This window comes from Pistacia vera, unplaced genomic scaffold (assembly GCF_008641045.1).
Source record: "Pistacia vera cultivar Batoury unplaced genomic scaffold, PisVer_v2 Contig144, whole genome shotgun sequence".
Lineage (NCBI taxonomy): Eukaryota > Viridiplantae > Streptophyta > Magnoliopsida > Sapindales > Anacardiaceae > Pistacia > Pistacia vera.
In genome coordinates this window covers 178,126-197,877 of record NW_022195510.1, presented here as the reverse complement: position 1 = coordinate 197,877, position 19,752 = coordinate 178,126, and the positions used below count along the sequence as shown (strand labels likewise).

The 19,752-nt window shown below is 34.5% G+C and overlaps 3 protein-coding genes across 3 annotated transcripts; all 3 read right to left on the bottom strand.

The window, feature by feature from the left end:
- Nucleotides 1-268: 268 nt before the first annotated feature.
- On the bottom strand, nucleotides 269-1,257 carry LOC116123663 (glycine-rich protein 5-like). Its single transcript, XM_031409416.1, has 2 exons — nucleotides 1,165-1,257; nucleotides 269-595 (listed from the first exon to the last, which is right to left on the bottom strand). Exons 1-2 carry the CDS (start codon nucleotides 1,255-1,257, stop codon nucleotides 269-271), a joined length of 420 nt encoding a protein of 139 aa, XP_031265276.1.
- Nucleotides 1,258-5,485: 4,228 nt separating this feature from the next.
- On the bottom strand, nucleotides 5,486-7,356 carry LOC116123714 (histidine-containing phosphotransfer protein 1-like). Its single transcript, XM_031409471.1, has 6 exons — nucleotides 7,038-7,356; nucleotides 6,790-6,920; nucleotides 6,604-6,672; nucleotides 6,064-6,135; nucleotides 5,906-5,978; nucleotides 5,486-5,785 (listed from the first exon to the last, which is right to left on the bottom strand). The coding sequence occupies exons 1-6, from the start codon at nucleotides 7,098-7,100 to the stop codon at nucleotides 5,738-5,740; spliced, it is 456 nt and encodes a 151-aa protein (XP_031265331.1). The 5' UTR covers nucleotides 7,101-7,356; the 3' UTR covers nucleotides 5,486-5,737.
- Nucleotides 7,357-10,945: 3,589 nt separating this feature from the next.
- On the bottom strand, nucleotides 10,946-17,889 carry LOC116123647 (autophagy-related protein 18h). The gene is made up of 9 exons (XM_031409398.1): nucleotides 17,524-17,889; nucleotides 15,708-16,169; nucleotides 14,942-15,382; nucleotides 14,376-14,627; nucleotides 13,452-14,252; nucleotides 13,197-13,372; nucleotides 12,398-12,528; nucleotides 11,754-12,305; nucleotides 10,946-11,379 (listed from the first exon to the last, which is right to left on the bottom strand). Exons 1-9 carry the CDS (start codon nucleotides 17,710-17,712, stop codon nucleotides 11,375-11,377), a joined length of 3,009 nt encoding a protein of 1,002 aa, XP_031265258.1. The 5' UTR covers nucleotides 17,713-17,889; the 3' UTR covers nucleotides 10,946-11,374.
- Between the last annotated feature and the right edge of the window lie 1,863 nt (nucleotides 17,890-19,752).

Below are 19,752 nucleotides of genomic sequence, written 5' to 3'. Positions count from 1 at the left end.
GTTTGAAGAAGGATAATGTGGTAATTTTATTCTCTATTTTCTTCACTACTATGCGCTTCCAAATTCATCTCCCACTGTTGTGCCACCTTCACCACCCTCCACCACCATCGTCACAGCCATCTTCTCCACACCTTCTAAGCCTAATGAAAATCCATGTGACCTCTCCACACCTTACTCCATCACCTCCTGCACAACCACCTGTCTCACCACCACCTCCTCAAAATGCATCTCCACCCCCATTGACATCTACACCTTCTCCCCCTCCTCCTCAACAATCCATTTCACCTACATCACCACCACCATCTCCACCTATATCTAATCCACCAACCAGTTCATGTCGACCACCACCACCATCACCAGTAGCATCCAATCCACCAATGAATTCATTGCCCCCACCACTGCAAGTATCTAATCCACCAAGGAGCTCACCTCCACCAACACCAATATTTACTCCACCAACGAATTCCCTTCCACCACCAGTGGCCAATCCACCAACAAGTCCTCGTTCACCATCAAATTTATCTCCATCACCATCATCTGATCCACCAAAAGCTTCACCTCCACCACAAACACCATCTACTCTACCAAATAGTTCCTACTTGATGATAAACATGCTTTGCTCAAGTAGTTGACATTTCACAAGAAATTCTTTTACCAGTGCAAGAAACCTCCCTTTTCTTGAATTTATAAAAACATAAATAGAAACACCATCAAAACCACAAATGTTAATAAAGATAGACACTAATACACAGGCCTAGAAACAAATAATATAAATGTCCTAGTAATTGTGACTCTGCATAGTGTTTGTTTGCTGTTGCTCCCAAAGCAAGCTTCTTGATAGAGTACTGATGGACGAGTTCAATGACTCCAACAAAAGAGAGGAGAAGGGAGAAGCGGCTGGCCAAAGAAAGAAGAAAAAGAGAGGAGAAGGGAGGGAAGAGGAAAAGAAGAAAAAAGAGAAACGATTGGCTAGATCTGCAAAAGAGAAAAAAAAAAAAAATTGAAGAGGAAGAGAAGAAGAAAGAAAAAATAAGAGAGAGAAGAGGAGAGGAAATTTTGCTGCTTTCTTTGGAAGCGACACAGTAGAAAAATTTGAAGAAAATAAAAAAAAAAGGAAGAAAAGAGATGGAAGTGGCTTTCTTTTTAGGCTGAATGCAAAATTACCTTATTGTCCTTCTTCAAACGAAATTCGTTAATAGATTCTGACGAAAAGTAGCATTTTGTCATTTCCAAACTTTTTGGGTACCAACTTGTCATTACGAAAAATTATGAGTGGGTGCATGTAGTTCGGCCTTATGTAAATCATAAATCCCAATGCCAACAACAATTAATGACACAGTAACCATGATTCAATTAACTAATTTCAATAAAGCCCAGTACGGGAATCAGTGTTTGGGCTTTAGTTATAATTTTCTGACTAGAGCAAAAAAAAAAAAAAAAAAAAGAATCTATATCCATCATCAGGGTGATCCATATACAGATACGATGAATATAACTGGAAGATGTCCAATATAAAAATATCAAACAGTTTGGAGAAACTGGAGCAGTAGAGAATGTCCCTACATCAAAAGGCTTTGATTCCTTATCCAGTCGAGGTAATTCAATGATGGGTTCATGAGTAAAAGGGTTGTAGAAGAAGAGTGAAAAAACTATTTTGTTTAGTAGAAAAGCACCCAGCCGTATCTTGAATCAACCTCCAAGAATTCCTCTATTTGGAGTACTGAAAACAGTGTGTTTTCGTTTGTGATGAGGGTCATAGGGAACATGATGACGAATCGAAAGCCATTAGCATATTTGACGATATTTGCTGCACGCCAATTTTTACACACTGCTCGACAACGTATCTGATCAACATAATGAAGACGGTTGATGATTAAACAGGAAGATGGGACCATGAATGGCTCCTTTCAGTCCTCTTCTTCTTAGCCTGGACGCCACAAGTCATTGCAAAACCAAGTGTATGCGTGTCTGTGTTATAGGGTTAGGGTTAGGGTGGTTATAGGTTAATGAAGGAGATCTATCAGTATAAATATTTTAATCACATATTTAATTTGACCCTTCGAGCTCATGTGATAATTGATGTTCATCACATTCCTGAGCTCTGTTTTAAAACTCAGACCGAATCGGTCAGTTTGACTGGGAACAGCCCCGGCCTCACCCTGCCCATTTCTAAATAAGACACCAATAATGGCTTGGTATTGGTTTCTGCTTCGTTGAAGCCTTTGTTGGTTCAGCTTATATGCGAACTGTTATATGAGCCCAAATGTTAAATCAGCCCAATGCAAGCAAGTTATGCATTTGTGTTATTCGTCTCTTTCTAGTTTGAGTAGTGTTATTTAAGCTTCAGTAAAACTCTTTCCAAAGCCCCATGATTGATAACTTTTCTTCCTGGATTTTAATCTCTGTCTATAACTGTTGTTACGCCTCTTTAGTCACATGGGTTCCATGAAATATTGTCTGCTTTGAGACCACTGGCTATGCTCCTGATAAGCCCGTACGATTTTGTCATGAAAATACGTCTCTAAGTTTTGAGGGTGTTCTTATACTATATAAGCGACCAAGACTCTCGTCTCTTAGTTAGATGTGAGAGTTTAACATCAACAACAACTTATAACTCAAAAGGTTTGTCGTAGAATTTAATTCGAACAATCTAAAATTTTTCTCAAACCCGTCTCTTTTCTCATAATGATGAGATTAAATGCTTCTTCTTTTATTTCTTATTAAGAAACAGTATTCCATCCTATTTCTTATAAAGATGAGATTAAATGCATCTTATTCATTTTTTTTTTTTTTTTGGTTGTGAGAATTAAATTAAATAAAGTAAACTATTCCCATTCAATATATATATATATATATATATATATAATCTTTGGATTACTGGTTTATGCATTTCTGTCAAGTTCATTCATTGACTGAAAAATATAAGGGAAAAAAAACTGAATAAATGAGGTATGTTTTATCTATGATAATTATTCTTTTTTATATATCCTAAAAATGTTCATGTTTAGTAGCTATATGGGAGCTTTAGTACAGAAAAGATCAGATTAAGAGGACCCTGAACTCAACTAGTTATAAGTAAGTGACGATGCAGGATGTATATTGACCTTTCTGTTTTGTTCTCATGCAATAGTATTTTGAACATTCTAAATAAAGAAAACTTTACACGTAAAAATATTGTTGTACCACATCGTCTATAGGGTTGGAATCAAAATATAACTAATCACATAAAGAACGTAACAAGTAAAGAGAAAGAAATACACGCAATTTATCTTCGTTTATCCGAAATTGGGTTATGCCCAACAGAGTCAAATATTATTGAAATATTTTCTCACCTCTCTCGTTACATTGAATGTATTTATTATATTTTTCAAGATCATTTATACAAGATAATAATGTTTTCATATACTAGGTTTATAAACAAATACATAAATTCACTCATACAAGAGAATCAAGGGCGGATCCAACATTAGCTCAATTTAAAAAAAAAAAAATATTAATATGTACAATTTTAAGATTTTGACCCACCCTACTAAAAATATTAATGGACAAAAGTGTTAACGTTTAATTAGTATTTATTTTGGCCCACTCAAACAAATATTTATGGATCCACTATTGAAGAGAATAATGTCTTTCTATATATCTCACTCGGCGTGCGTTGTCCCTATAAGTAAACCCCTTATTGTTGAAGTGGTTGTCAATTCCAACAATATGATGAGATTTTATTTGATTACAAACATAAAGATAATGTGATATATCCATTCAACTCAAACTTTCTCTCAAAGGGTAATACTATACATATAACTCAGTCTCACAACCCTAACGTGGTAGCTCATAAATAGGTTCCGTCTGCTCGCTATGGGTCTCATTTACCAAATTTCGAACTGACTAATTGTAAGCTGTCACGTTAGGATTGTAAAAGAAAGTTTATAAGATTAGGTTGTAAGTTAATATCTGTGGTTCTCCCAAATCAATCCATACATGCACTTGGGATTAATATTTTCTGAGTACATTAAAATATTAACAAAGGTACAACTGATGGTGGAATCTGCCAAGCTGGAAACTCTTGGCACAGAGCCGACCTTCCTCTCATTCACATTAGATCTTAAACTTTCCCTCATTAAACTATTCTACCTCTCTCTTTCAATCCCCTTCACAATGGTTATTTTCCATCTTTTGAGATCCCTCGATTACTTTATAGGTTTGGCAAATTGAGTTATTCTTTTGAGATGAATGCTATACCCCATTGGAGAGTGAACATTAAGAGAGAGTTTATTATATAATTTGGTGTGAAAGTTTCAACCCCTGTAAGATCAACTAGAATAGTTTATATAGTATAATGAGTTAAAGAAGGTGCCATTGGAGCATAATATTTTGAGCTTGCTTGCAGATTACCTGCAGACCAGGAGACATCCCACCCCATGTGAAAACAGTTGACTGAAATATAAAATACGTTGTGTGCAATGAATGTAATATGAGTTGTGGGAATAGTTATCATGAAAGTTGGAAACTTAATTAACAAATAAACACACCAACGTGGGGTTTCTTCTGTATTTTAAATACCCACATATGTGCATTGCTAACCACTTTTTTTTTTTTTTGCCATTAAAATATAGGCATAAAATATCAGATACGTAAAGGCTAATAACAATGGTCGGTGGCTTCAAGTTTTTGTTTAGCCAATGCAAAAGTTTGTTCCTTGAAAGCAAGAGTTTTCATACAAAAAAATGTACGAGTGGTTGCTAAATTTAGTTGAACCAGATGGGGACATGGCCATAGAAATACAAATGATTCATGAGAAAAAAAAACTGTAATGTTTTGCCATTCTGAGATGGACATATTAACATTGCAGCATAAGAATATTTGGTGTCAATCATTTGTTATAGCTGTGGAGCCCTTTTGTTTGGTGTGGTTGATCAACTAGCTGTTCATACAAGCAAGGAGTTGGCATTGAACAAGCTCAGAATTAAATATATGTAGCATCAAACAGTTTAGCAGAAGACAATGTTTGTTTAGTTGCACAGCAAAAGGGAAATTGATAAGTCAATTACTGATATTGACATTTCTATATTAATGAAGGATAATTTTCTGGTAATTTTTAATCGATTTATGATTAAACTAGAGTTATCTTAACATGTATTGTAAGAGAAACATATTTTAAGAGTACAAACATACAAAAACTTTTCTTATTTCTTTTTGATGAAGTAGTGTCCAGACCAGCTTACGTGCATCTTAATTAATATTCGAATAAGAGTTTCAATGGCTACCCTTAGTAACAATCGAAAAGGGATTCAAACTCAAAACCTTTTGAATAATACACCTAAGAGTCTTTATCGAATCACTTGATTACACAAAGGTACTTTGTTATATCAATTCACATTCGATGCATTGAAAAGAATTGAATTTACCTTTTACCATTCATGAAGACAATTAAATTTATGTCCTTTTATTTCCTTTCATGTGCCCATAATGAAGTGCAATGCCGATATAGATAAAGGAGGGTTAATTTATTTACATTCTTGATCTTCATTGGTGATACATTGTATGATGATATTATACAAAGCTTAATTAAGATCGAAATCTGGTTAACCCTCTCTGGTAGCTTAAATCTTCCTGAAAATGAACTACAACTGACTCAACAACAAACAAAGAAAACAAAAAAAGTACTTCTCTACATGGCCAGCTGATCCATACTAGCTTATTTAATTTTTCTGCAGATTGATCATGAATCTGCTGCATTTCATTGCACTGGAATTGTCCCACCAGCTTCCATAATTTGTTTCTCAAGCTACAATCAAATAAGTAGATATAAGTAAATCTACAGACAATGCAACTGTAAAAATGGTCTTAACATGTTTTATAGGACAACACAAATTATCAAGAACTATATATAGTGTTTTCAACATACCTTGAACAGAGTTTCAAGCTTATTTTTCACGAAATAATACTCTCTCTTCAATTGTTGCAGACATTTCAGACATCTACAAAGAGACCAATTTTCACATCAAATAATGGAACATATATTATCATAATTAAAACTAGCTAATTGTTAATAAATAAACTCACTCTTCAATGTTCCTCACTTCACAGTAGTTGCGAAAGAGAATGCATACTTTCTGAACTCTCTGTGCTCCAATGCTGTTACTTAATTCAAGTGCACAGTTAGTGTTCACTAAAGCTGTAATTCATGAAAGTAAATACAAAAAAGAGTTGATGTAAATAATGATAGTTTTTTCTTTCTAGTACAACTGTGGATAAGATGTGGTCAACTTATGCTTAGTTGATGTGGGACAAAGATGTTGGGAAACAAAAAGAGTGCTAAAATTAATTACCCACAAAGTACAAAGTTAATTCAACATTTTATTAAAACAATTACTTATGGAACAGTTGTTCCCGTAACATAAATTAAGCACTGCAAAAGCAAAATTTTCTTTTGGAGAGTGTTTAGTAAAAGAATTAATGAACATTGCTTCACTAATTGTTCAAACTAGAAATCTAAAAACAAAGTTGCAGTCTTTTGATACATGATTTTTATATTATAAATGAGTTTCATGGGAAATAAATGAGGGTCAAAATGAAAGAAATAACGAAGGAAACCATAAGCACCTGGAGCTGCTGCCTTTCAGCTGATGAACATGAGCATCCAACCTATTGAAATCTATGTTCTGCTGATCTCTGTGCAATACAACAAGAACTCAACCACATTAGTAGACTGAAAATTTCCAACATAAAAGGAAAAGCAAAAGAAGAAGAAGAGGAATTTTCTTAAGAGAAGAGAGCAAAGCTCCTCACAAGGTCTTGGCCAACTCATCAAAAAGCCTCTCACTATCCTTAAAGAAAAGAGACACAACTTCAACTACAAAATCTGGGTTGCTTTCATCTTGCAGTTGCTGAAGTTGGGTAAACTGATCGTCCAGAATTCCCTATTCAACACACAAACACAATAACTCATCATCAAAAGAAATAAAAATACATACATAAAAACAGCATCAAAGAATCTTTAATATATATGTAGTTGACAGTAAAATACACATACAGACCTCATTGAACAAAGAGGTTTTGTAGTCAACTAACTTCTTCTGCAACTGAATAACGTTATCCATGAATTCTAGTTGTCTTGAGTATATCAACTTGCTTGAAAATAGATCTCTGTGTTGTGCAGAAGAAGTGAAACTATATCATCTTCTTCTTGGTTAGAAAGAGTAAAACAAAGAAAAAGATTTGATGAAATTATATAGTGAGAGGAGGGATAGATTCTTTGTACTCCTTGAAGTAGACTAAATATAAATAGTTGTATGTGAAGTCACTCTCTTTGTTGTTTTCCCTAGTGTGGGTTTATTGTTTTTCTGTTTTCTTTGTTTCCTTCTTTTTAACACATCATTTATGAAAACTCTGAAATATATATTATGGCATCACACAAGATCCAAAACTAGGTGCCATGTACCATTCACCTTCCCATCTTTTTCTTTCACTAATTATGGCACTTTCTCTCTCTCTTTCTCTTTCCCCGATATTTTATTTTATATAATTATAAATTTTTATATTTACTTGTTTGTTTTTTCAATTCTCCAAGGTGTGTTTAAACTATAAGACAGCAGCTTTGTCTGATGGAACATGGCATTTTCAATGCTTTGGTTTGGCTCCGTCTAGTACAGTACTCCATCCTACTAATATCCATCTAGCTATAGCTGGTGATGACCATTAAAACCCTAATTAACAGCTTTTCAATGCTTTGGTTTGGCTCTGTCTAGTACAGTACTCCATCCTGCTAATATCCATCTAGCTATAACTGGTGATGACCATTAAAACCGTAATTAACAACCTGTGTTTGGAGGTGTAGAAAAATGATATTGACATATCATATGAATATCATATGATGGGTCAATTTTTAAAAAAGCACTATGCAACAAGAATCAACTTGATTAAATAATGGATGTGTATTACACAATCCAATCGTATTGGTTTAAGTTTAAACCTTTGTTGACTCAAAACTGTACTGTAACATGCAATTTAAGAATGAATCAAATCTTCTCGCATTTCCTTTTTGATTTTCTCATATTTCATGTAAAACATAGACCATATTCATTTTAAAAAAAGTCATCAATCATCTTAAACATATGGTGTTTAAGACTACCAACACAACAGCACACAAGATATGAATAGATAGAATGAAAAGGACTTGAATCCCACAAAAGATCCTTTTCTATTTCGAGAGAGAAAAAACTGTAAAAAAAAAAAAATCATCTCTTTCAATTCAGTCTGATCATCCATTCAAAGATCAAGTTGACCACAAACTATCAACTTGGGTACAATAATCAAACAAAAATTAAGATTAGCCCTGACGCATCATCATCATCAAAGTAGATATCACTATCAATCTTACCAACCTGTTCTCTCTTCTTAAATCTCTCCTTTTTTTTTTCCTACCAAGTATGTCACCTCACATTTCACTGGCAGCAGCTAAAGCTAGCTGGAACTCTTTCTTTTCAAGAATCTTATCAGGACTCTCTCTCTCTCTCACTCACTCACTCACTCACTCAAAACTGTTACTGTACCTGCATGTTAAGTGGTGGTGGCTGATGTTTTTTTGTATACGCTGTGGAGTGGTGATTGGCCAGTTCGTTTTGTCCATTACTGGAGGGGTGTACTCAAAAGGTGACAAATTTCCCACCAAATAAATTCTACTTTACAGTGTACTATTATTACTAAAACTTTTGGCTTTACTCATTCTGGGTTGATTTTTGCTTTGGTTATTATTTTGATGTTGAAATGTTTTACCCTTTTGGGTTGGCTTCTGCAATTTTGGTCGCTCTCTCTCTCTTTCGTGTCATCCGTTTAGGCCCCTCTTGAAGGAGGGGACGGGGGGAACCTGTTTTGGTAATTACACAGAGGCCCTTATCCTTTAAATTAAACAGAGAGTTAAATTAGTAATTTTATACTTGGAAGCTAAATTTACTTACACTCTTAACAAAATAAATAAATAAATAAATAAAGATATGGTCAAACATGGATAAATATAAATAGATTTTGGTCAGAGAAGGATGATTTGGAAGTTTTACTTTTTCCACAAGTCTTGGGTTTGATTTGAACAAATCCGTCCTAGATTTGATCTATTATTATGATCAGGATCAGATCATGAGTCATGAATCATGACAAAGAAAAAGAAGGAAGAAATTGATGTGATTTTGTGATTATGCCTCAGCTTGGGTTGGGTTGGGTTGAGTTGAGAACAAAGTTTAGGGTTGGTGAATTTTGAATTGGGTTTCATTTCAATCTGATAGCAAATATTTTAATTGCGATATGTGATGTTGTGTCGTTTTCAGAAATATACAAGTCCCAAATTCTATGACGAAATTATTGAAAGGAGGCCCCGCCTGAAATTACAAGTCCCCTTTGTCTCTAGTCTCTACACCCGAAAGAAGAAATTGATTACTAGGTTTTTGTCGTTGTGCATCAATTGAATTTAAGACTACACAAAACCATTAATCCACAATTGCATTACAATCAAATAAGTGGACTTGGTTACCTAATTGAGGTGTTATGTCGGTGTTGTTTTGTTTGGGCTGAAAAAGTGTTTATCTCCCACATTATATAGACATAGATCAAGTATTGACCATAGATAACATCACCTAATAAGTTAGTCGTTTTTAGAGTAGCCGACAAGTGCCGGACCCGTGACAAAAAGAAGGGTTGTGATTGATGAATGATAAAAACAGAATGCAATGAATGAAACCCAAAATGACCAAATCACAGCCAGGCAAAAGCGGAAGCAGAATACACAACAAAGGGGGGGTAGTGTTTTCAGGCCATGAGCTAGGTTAGTTTTGTTGTGGGAGCATCATTTTTTATCTCCTATGGACATTAAAGGGACCACACTGGGTGCCTCTCTACCTCTACATTTTTTATATGAAGGCATCTAAGTGGGGGCCAAAACACAGCAGATTTTCAAGCCATTAATGTAGTTGCCATGGCATGCCACAAAAATACAAAGTTATAGGATGTCTGGGTATCCAAAGTTCTATTAATGAACACACTTGGATGGATGTTCCTATCAGACCCACCAACAAAAAATGTAAATGGACAAATAACGTGCAATTAAATGATCTGGACCCATCAATAATACACCCTTAAAGCCTTCCCCCCGCTCAAAACACTATCATCTTGATAAAGCTGAGAAATGATAACATGCTATATAGGTAGGTAGATACGTAGCCAAAGGATAAGCTGAGAAACTTTAATCACCCTATTTTGTTTTTACATTTAAGAAAAAAAAATTATATATTCCCTATCATCATATGACCCGATAGTAAATTGGAAACGAAATGGAATCATGGTATCCTTGTAAAATATGCACAATGATAAGCAATATGTGATGAGACAGAACTTTCTGATGGTAATAAGGCCNTTAAATGATCTGGACCCATCAATAATACACCCTTAAAGCCTTCCCCCTGCTCAAAACACAATCATCTTGATAAAGCTGAGAAATGATAACATGCTATATAGGTAGGTAGATACGTAGCCAAAGGATAAGCTGAGAAACTTTAATCACCCTATTTTGTTTTTACCTTTAAGAAAAAAAAATTATATATTCCCTATCATCATATGACCCGATAGTAAATAGGAAACGAAATGCACATCATGGTATCCTTGTAAAATATGCACAATGATAAGCAATATGTGATGAGACAGAACTTTCTGATGGTAATAAGACCACACACACAAACACACTCTTTAATAATGCAACTATACAGGAAATTTCTCATGATTCAAGAATGCAACAATGTCTCCTGCTACATGGAAATACCTTCAGAATAAGATTTACTTACGATGAGGAAGATACTCCGAAGTCCCCCAAGTATAATACCATGAAAGCAGGAAGATGTCCTGATTATGGTTGAAAGAATATAAGACTCTATCCAACTACAATTTAAGATTGTGAGGTCACCTGCTTCAAAAAGAGGTGCGAAATTAATAGTATGCCACAAAAAGAGGTTCAGAATTTGTAGTTCCATGTATCTTACAGAAACCTCATATGACAAAAGAATGTAATTTGTACAATAACAAGATGAAGACATCTTGCATTTTCGTTTTATTTCTTTGTTTTTTTTTTGAAGAATGATTAATGTTACACAGAACAGAAAACACCTGTCCACACAATCCAATTGTAATAAGAATATGAATGTACATAATTTACAATAGAATTAGAAGGTGAAAACCAGGCATCCATCTTGTATCAATCAGTCAGTAGCAGATCCATTGTTGAAGGCAATAACTCGAACTTATATCAATTAGTATCTCACCCTCCATAAGGCTGACCTTTGACCAACCTTTCCACAATTATTTCAATCATAGATAACGCAAGGAAGGGTATAAATCAACCTGCAGCAAAGAATTGGCAACACCACAAAGATCAGAATTTCGGAAGATAATCTGAAAATGGGGTATATGGAGATGCAACTCATCAATTTCAACATAATAAATAAATGAAACGAGCAACAAAGGGTGTATTATCTACTAAAAGTATTACAAAAGATATTAAAGATTTATGGCATCAAGTGTATAAAATCTATAAAGCAACATATTTCGTCTTTAAAACAGTGAATCTAGTAAATACTTAGTGTCATATTCATTTCTTGGATTAAAAACTATTCAATTATGCATCTCTTGGAAGTTCAGAACTTATAATACTGATTATCCTAAAGCACAAATACTACACAAATAACAATGATCAAAAACAATTTTCACATTTCTACCTTCTTCTGAGAAGGCAAAAACACCTCCAAGCATGTCATCATTATCACAATCATCCTCAGATTTATCATTGTCACAATCTTCTTCAGATTTCTCTTTATCACAAGGACTGTTGCTGCTGTCAACATCAGTGACAACTCCAGCTGATTCACGAGATTCACATGAGGCTGAGGCTTTACAGGGTTCTTGAAAAAAATGTTCAAAATCCAGTGAGTCTTTTACTGGGCTGTCATCTGTAGTGTTTGTACTCAATTCAAAATGATTAGAACTTATGTTTACAATTTCACCAGGCCCATTACTGGTTGATGACTGAACTTCTTTTGCTATGGCTCCTCCAGCAGAACGTGAGCCACTTGTTAAAGATGATACAATATTTGAAAACTTGCTATCCTCTATAGGAGAACCATTGACTGCAGATTGTTTCAACAAAACTGAAGCATTTTCTTTGTTGAACAAGATTTGATTCAGTGTAGGTGATGCCAAATCAAACCTGCCTCTTCCTGTACCAAAATTTTCATTCCCGTTTACAGATGGATAAGTAATCTTTGATGACCCTGATAGAAATGCCACAGAAGAAATGAGTTACAGTATTTTAAAAGCATCATGGAATATCTCTATCTCTATCTATTTTTTAAATAAGTCATACCACCATCTGAGTTTTCAACTGAGCGAGGTGACGCTGACTTTGATTCTGAAATATCAGTTTCTTCAAAATACTTCTCTTTGGCTTCAAAAGACTTAGAAGATGAAACTGTAGATCTTCCTCCAATAATGCCCCTGCAAAAAATGAAGTAAATTGATATGATAAGAATAGGGAAAAGATTCATATCCATAAGCCAGCAAAGCTGGGTGCCTTCTCATATTAAGAGAAACCCCACTACCCCCTTCTCTCACTCTCACAGACGCCATGGGGACACACGCTCACACACCAAAGTTTTAAATTTCTAAGTGCACATCGAGCTGGGTACAGTGATGGGAAAAGTGCTACATTTACGAAGGTTGAAAGCAAATGGCTAAGAGATTATGAAACAAAGAGTTAAAACCAGAAGAAGCTCAAATTGAAAAAACCTAAGGAACACTATCATACTATTTATTGAAATGCAAATGGGATGAAAGAAATAGGCAGTGCTTGCACAAATTCACACTTGTTACTACAACTTGAAATTAATTATTACCAAAGAATCGATTACAGGTATTTAAAATAATATGTTATCTGATTATATTTTTCAGTTATAACCTAAGATGTCATGATCTCACGTACAAATCAATATACCATCACCATAACAGTACATCTCCTGGTGACCGTTCACTTGAAGTTTGAAGCATAAACTTTTGACCATAACACACATGGCTGCCCAAAGTTAAAGGAGACTTCTGGTTGTCTTACTGCTATAAGTATAATACAGAGCAAAATGACTTGGATGCAAAAATAGCAAGAACATTACCTCTCATTCCAGTCAGATTGAATCCTGTGAAAATTGTCGAAAACAGGCAATAAATCCTTCCGCCTAATCTCAACATAATGAACAGGAATTTTCTCAACTTCTATCTCTCCACCAGTTTGTTCTTTAGTGGAATTTTGCTCATCATTCTCCAAAGGATTCATTGTATAGAAATGTATCTAAAAAAAAATGAAGAACATGAACAAAGCTATTAACAGTAACAAATAGGAGCATCTCACAAATCTATATGATAAATACCTTAGAATTTTGCCAGATAAGTATCCGTCCGGAGCTCATCTGCACCTCTGCATTGGAGATATGTAAGTGAGATTGGTCATGGAGTTTTACATACTCCTTATGCCCAGTATCATTATCTTCACAATCAGAAGTATCCATGATCATCCCTGAAACTTCTTTCTGACCAACAGTAATTCCAGAAATGCACTCCTCTCTTTCAGGCCAATCTGTTCTTCGACAGACATCCCACCCTTGAACAGGTTCAACTTTTACTCCTAATTCCTCATCTTGTATCTGTGCAGAATAACTATGTCCTGTTCTCAGAGAGGTTTCACTTGTCTCTCCTCCAGTAGATGATAGTAACTTATACTGAACAACATTACCAGAAGGAGTGTAAACCAATAGGTGCTCCAAAGCATTGACTTTTAAGTGAGCAGGTTGCAAATCCTGAGGCACAGAACTATGAAAGACACCAGCTACTGCACCAGATGGAATGGAGGCCCTTCCTGCTGCAGAAGATGCAGCATTGCTAACTGTGTTAAGCCAGCCTGAATTATTATTTTTTATTCTGCTAACCACAGAGAGTGTAACAGGTGCTGGTAGTGGTAAAGGAAAAGAGTGTTGATTTGTCATGAAAGATGGACCAGACCACCATGGTAGAGAAAGGACTGGCGTGAGAGAAGGCCCATCTACATTAGAATTCTGTATTTGAAGCACAGTCTCACCGCCAAAAGGGGCAAGAGCAAAAATGTGACAAGTTCCCCTGGATGTAACAATGGCAATCCACTGGCTATAATTACTAAAACAAATGTCTTGTATCACCTGTACAGTAAACACAAGCACAAAGAACTCTATTAACATTAGGTAAAGTAAGCATAAGTCCAAAGAACTCCATTAACATTCTAAAGATAACAATTTTGGGAGAAAGAGGGGGCAAGAACATACAGCTGATGTCATGCCACGGTGGAGCTTGTAAAGGTGCACATGAGAAGAACTCCAATCATAGTTTTGAGAGGCAGAGGATGTTCGATGTTTTGAGCAGGATGGCATGATCCGGAAAACATTTATATTATTTCCATGTATTGATGCAGTCACCAATAAAGTCCCACTTGGATCAAAACATAGAGCAGAAATTGGACTTGTATGAGCCCGGAACTGTGATATGACAGCTCTGGACACAAAATCTTTCACAACAACCTGCAAAAAGGTCAGACAAATAAGAGATAGAAAACCATCAACTCATGCATAGGTGTAAATTGCTTAACAGATAAAATACCCACCGCATCCCTCTGCTTTTCAGTATATCTAGGTACTACTGATTAATATTAAGCATCTCAGGAGATCCTACTCCATGTCAGCTGAACCGAAAGATATGTTCTTGTATACACAAGACAACATGCAAACAAATATATGAATAATGAACTTTCATTTCCTAGTGGACATAATGAGAGACAATAATGTTTTTTAGAATAACATATAAAATGCTGGTTCTGAGGTTGTCAAAGACTAACCATCCCAGCAACATCAGATTCTGCCGAATGTGATGCACCACGTGAAACTTTCCAGCTTGAATTGGAAGATAAAGGAGGACTAGAACCATCAGGGACAATATCTTGATAGTATCTAGACAAAGTCTTATAGCCCATGTCACCCAGATTTATCAACCCTACAGCTAACTGCTTACTAGATTCCATAGCATACCGAGCCACCAGATTTCCATTGCTGGGTGAAGTTGATGGACTCACACCTGGAGGAGTAAGACTTTGTGGGCTCAAGCGGCCTGTAGTTGGGAGCAATGGGTTGTTGGAGGCATAAGCTAACCATCGGGGACCCACAGCCATTGGACCATATCCAATATTAACCCCAAGCACTCCTTGGCCTCCCAACTGAGGGACAGGATAAGTGAGGACACTAAACTTGTTTTCAAGAGTGAGAGAGTCAAAACAGTATATCTGCAATAAAATATATAAATATATATTAGCCAGGTTTACATTGTTTAACTTCATATGGAAACTTTTATCAACTAAAATTTATAATATTCATGTCATGGCAACAAAATATCCCCTCCAAGGAATGTCTTTATTAAACCTACAACTATCAAATTGAGCATTCTGTGTTCTCTAACAATCAGGTAAACATTCAACACCTACATCTATTAAATGATAAAAGTCAATTGTAACTGTCCATTTTTATCTAAAATATGTCAGGAAAATGATATGGTACACAAAGTAAACTGCAAGATACTTCTTCAAAAGATTAACAAAAGCTAACTCTTACTTGAGAGGCAAGACCCACAGCCACTATTCGAGGACTGCATCTAATCATATAGACAGTTGACCGAAATCTGAGAACATGCACATAGTTGTGAGACCTTAGTGAGTAAAATCGAACAGCTCTTGGAGCGGTGGCAAGGTTTCCTGTTTGAGGGTCATCATAACCATCTCTTACCAGCCCATCTCTCACAGTAGGTAATAAACCTGAGCTGCTCTTTGATTCATCACACGCTACAACTAGGAGTAAAGGATGAGAATTTCTATATCCTTCATGATGCTCAGACTTTGCAGGAAGAGGCTGCATCTGTAAAAATGTAACTGGATCATCATGCCTTGAAACAAGTTCACTGACATTAGAGGCCTCTTCAATGTCAAGAACTTGAAAACCATTGGAGTATCCAAGTAAGAGAACACGTTTGAAGGAAGACGGACTAAGCTCTAGTCTGTCAAATGAAGACCACAGTACCTGTTTGACCAAAGAAAAAAATAGGAAATTCAAATGACGCTAGCACAAAAAAGGTAACAAGGATGCAGCCTAAATGCAAACAATAGTAATTATGGTATCCATCGTTGATTACAAATTAAAAAAAAAAAGGGCCATGATACAAAATGGAGAAGTTAAATTTAAATTTCTTGTCATGTTACAAACTAGTGCAACTGAAAGCCCAATGGCCAATAATTCGTTGCTGCATCTCCTCTCTCTAAAAGCACAGAGTGCATCCTGTTTACTTGAAAAACCCATTGTCATACTGCTAAATATATCATTCCACTTGATCAAATTCTTGTTCAAGTAGGAGAATCCTCAGTCAAGATCAAACAACAATCCCCTTTTCTATCCTTCTATTTTGATAAGTAATAAAGAACTTCTTCATAGAAGTTTCAGTTTAAACAAATTAAAAGATTTGAGTTCCTTTCAACTAATATGTATTCACAGAATCAACTTTTGGAAATCCACCTTGTTGACTCAGAAATCATCCGCTAACAAACAATTACCATCTCCATAGTCTTCCTAATAGCATTAATATTCAGCCTATCAACAAATCTGGAAACTGAGATGAATATAAATGGCAGAATTCTTCATCAAGCATATCTGAATCAGACATCAATCTGAATACCTCCAACAGAGAAACCTTAAAACAATAAAAATAGTGAGCCTTCAACATGCAAAAGTGAGATCCATAACCTTTATATCTATCAATTAATATTGATTTAGCAATAGCAAGCTGGAGTGCTGGACTTTACCATCAGCCAACAATCTAAATAGACAATCTAAATAGTGTTGAGAAAAGCATAAATTAACTCAAAATATCTCTCCACCTCCAATGCAACAACTCCAAGAAGCCATTTCTACCACCATAAAAAGTGCAACAGGTAACCAATTTATTCGCATTGAAAACGCTTCACTTCATTGTTTGATTCATACAACTAGCTCGTTCTGAGGCATCATTTTCTGCAAAACTAATCTGAGTCAGATAAATTGTTTAGCCCTATTATTATCATCTTCTCATAATTCTTAAGTATCACAATCGATGAATAGTTATCTAATTACTTATATGTTATCAGGCTTCTTAATTAATCACAACTTCATTCATTTTACTTTCTTTCTCCTCACTTTCTCAGCTACCTAACAAACTGAATCCAAATTTTCTCAGCAACCAAACAAGAAAAAGAAAAATAATAACCCAAGCAAATCGCTTAAATTTTCTCATCAACCAATAAAATAATTCAAACAAGATTCAAACTTCATCAACAGCTTAAAAAACATCAACTTACTAACTTAAACAATCTAAAACTAAAAATGAACAAATGATTGACTGAACCTGGTCTTTAGTCTCATGAGAATCGCCAGAAATAGAAGCGGCAACAGAGGCGCCAGCTGACCTGACACCTGAAGAAGCGGTTTTAATACAAGACGAAATGAACTTCAACGAATTCGGAATCAACTTCCCGTTCTTGTGATTAGCAATATGATTTCCGTTGCTGTTAATGTTATTGTGATTGCTCTTCATAGTCAAAACGATAGTCCGAGAATTGACCGGCCACCGGGGCGTCACCGGCGATCATAAATCGTCGCTCGCGAGAAATTCAAAAAGCAGCGGCGAGAAATTAAACCGGTGGTTGTTGTTGTTGTGGAGGAGGTGGTGGTTGAGTTTATTTTTTTGAAAAAAAAAAATCAAAAAGAAAAAAAAGAAAATGAAATAAAATGGAGTGGTTTTTTTGACGTTGAACGGAGACGGTTTTTGTTTTGTTTGTATTTTTGACTGTGCTTCGTTGTTTGTTTGGGGGTTTAATTGGACTGCAAGCAAGTTTAGTGAAATATCGATTGACTCCCTTCAGCTCTCTCGTCTTTCATTTGAGGGTCTCAGATCAGTGAGATGTGTTTGAATTTAGGTCAACTTACCATTTTGCCCTTTATCATTTGAAGTTAAAACTCCCTTGTAATCATATCTAGACAACTAAAAGATATTACGTCCATACACGTGTTATGATTATATCTGTTGTATCAAATTCACTTACGTTATCTCATTCATTACTACATCAGTTTATTATTTCTTTCTGAATTAGTTAAAATGTTAAATTACTATATTTATTATTACTATTATGATTATTCAAGAGTGATAAACTTACAATTATCAGTTACAACAAACAGCAATATAAATACTACAAAAACATTTATCTTATCTAATATGCGAGTCAAAATTATCTTTGAGTTTGGGGGGGAATGGAAATACCCTAATACTTTGGGAAACTCTGTAATAAAGAAAAAAATGAAGGACGAAAGGAATAGTGGTAGAGTATAAGAAATGAAAAAGGGAGACATCGGTTACGTTACGACAAAGTACTAGAATATCTTAAAACAAGAAGACGAAGCCAATCATCCCAATTCAGCTATTTAATTAATTAATTAATTTACTTTTTATGAATTTGATTTGATAGCTTTACGTACCTTCTTATTATTTTCTTTATTCTTCTACTTGTATTTTTATTATTATTATTTTTTATAAATAAAATAAAGAGGAAATTTTTAGTCAACCAAACCGATATGTCTCATTATGTTAACATCCTGGTGTAATACAAAAACCAGATTTTAAGAGTTCAATAATATAAAAGAATAAAAAAGAAAAAAATTAGAAAGAATAAATTATTAAAAAAATATAAAAATAAAAAAAAGAAGAAAACATAAGAAATAAATATAATATTAAAAAAAAAAATAAAAAAAAAAACATAAATAATAGGCTAACAAGAGAGGTTTTTATAATAGTTCGGATGCTTAAAGCAAATCCTACATTCAAGGGTAGATTCAACCCCTTTGAGGGTATATTTGAAAAAAATTTTATTAATATACAAGCCATAAAAAATTGTTAATTAACATATATACCCAAACGTACATTCAAATTTAAAAAAAATAAGAATTATTATACATACTGTATATCTAAATTTACAAAAAAACTTGTTAATAATATATATATATTCCAAGCTTACATCATATTAAAAGTTTAAAACTCTCTTCAGTGTTTTCCTACACAGCTTTACCTGTTTTTTTATGATTTTATCCACAAATTCTTTACTCTCTCTTTCTCTTTCCCATGTTATTCTCTCTTAACTAAAATTGTTAAATTTTCACTACTCAAAGTGTCATAATTAGCTCCGTCTTTTGTTTTATAGATTTTAGGTATGTGTATTGTTCATTTCAATTTAGTTTATTTAAGGATTGAATAAATTCTTTTCTTTTTGAGGTTTTTTATTCTAATTTGAGAGAAAAATATATTAATCTTGTGAGTTTATTTTGTATTTTCTGTTTAAAAATGAATCTGCTTTCTCAAATAAAAACCTTAACTATATTTTAAAGGACATTATTCTTTATCCTTCACCCACCACTTTCCTATATTTTAAACGTCACCGTTCAGTTATTCAAAATTATTAAAGAAATTTGAGTTATTATCTATGTTTATACTAAAAAAAATTCCCCTCTTTTATTAATTCATATTAAAAGTCAATGTAACGTTGACTTGATTTAAGTTTTGGTTGGGTTTAGCTTAATTAGGCTA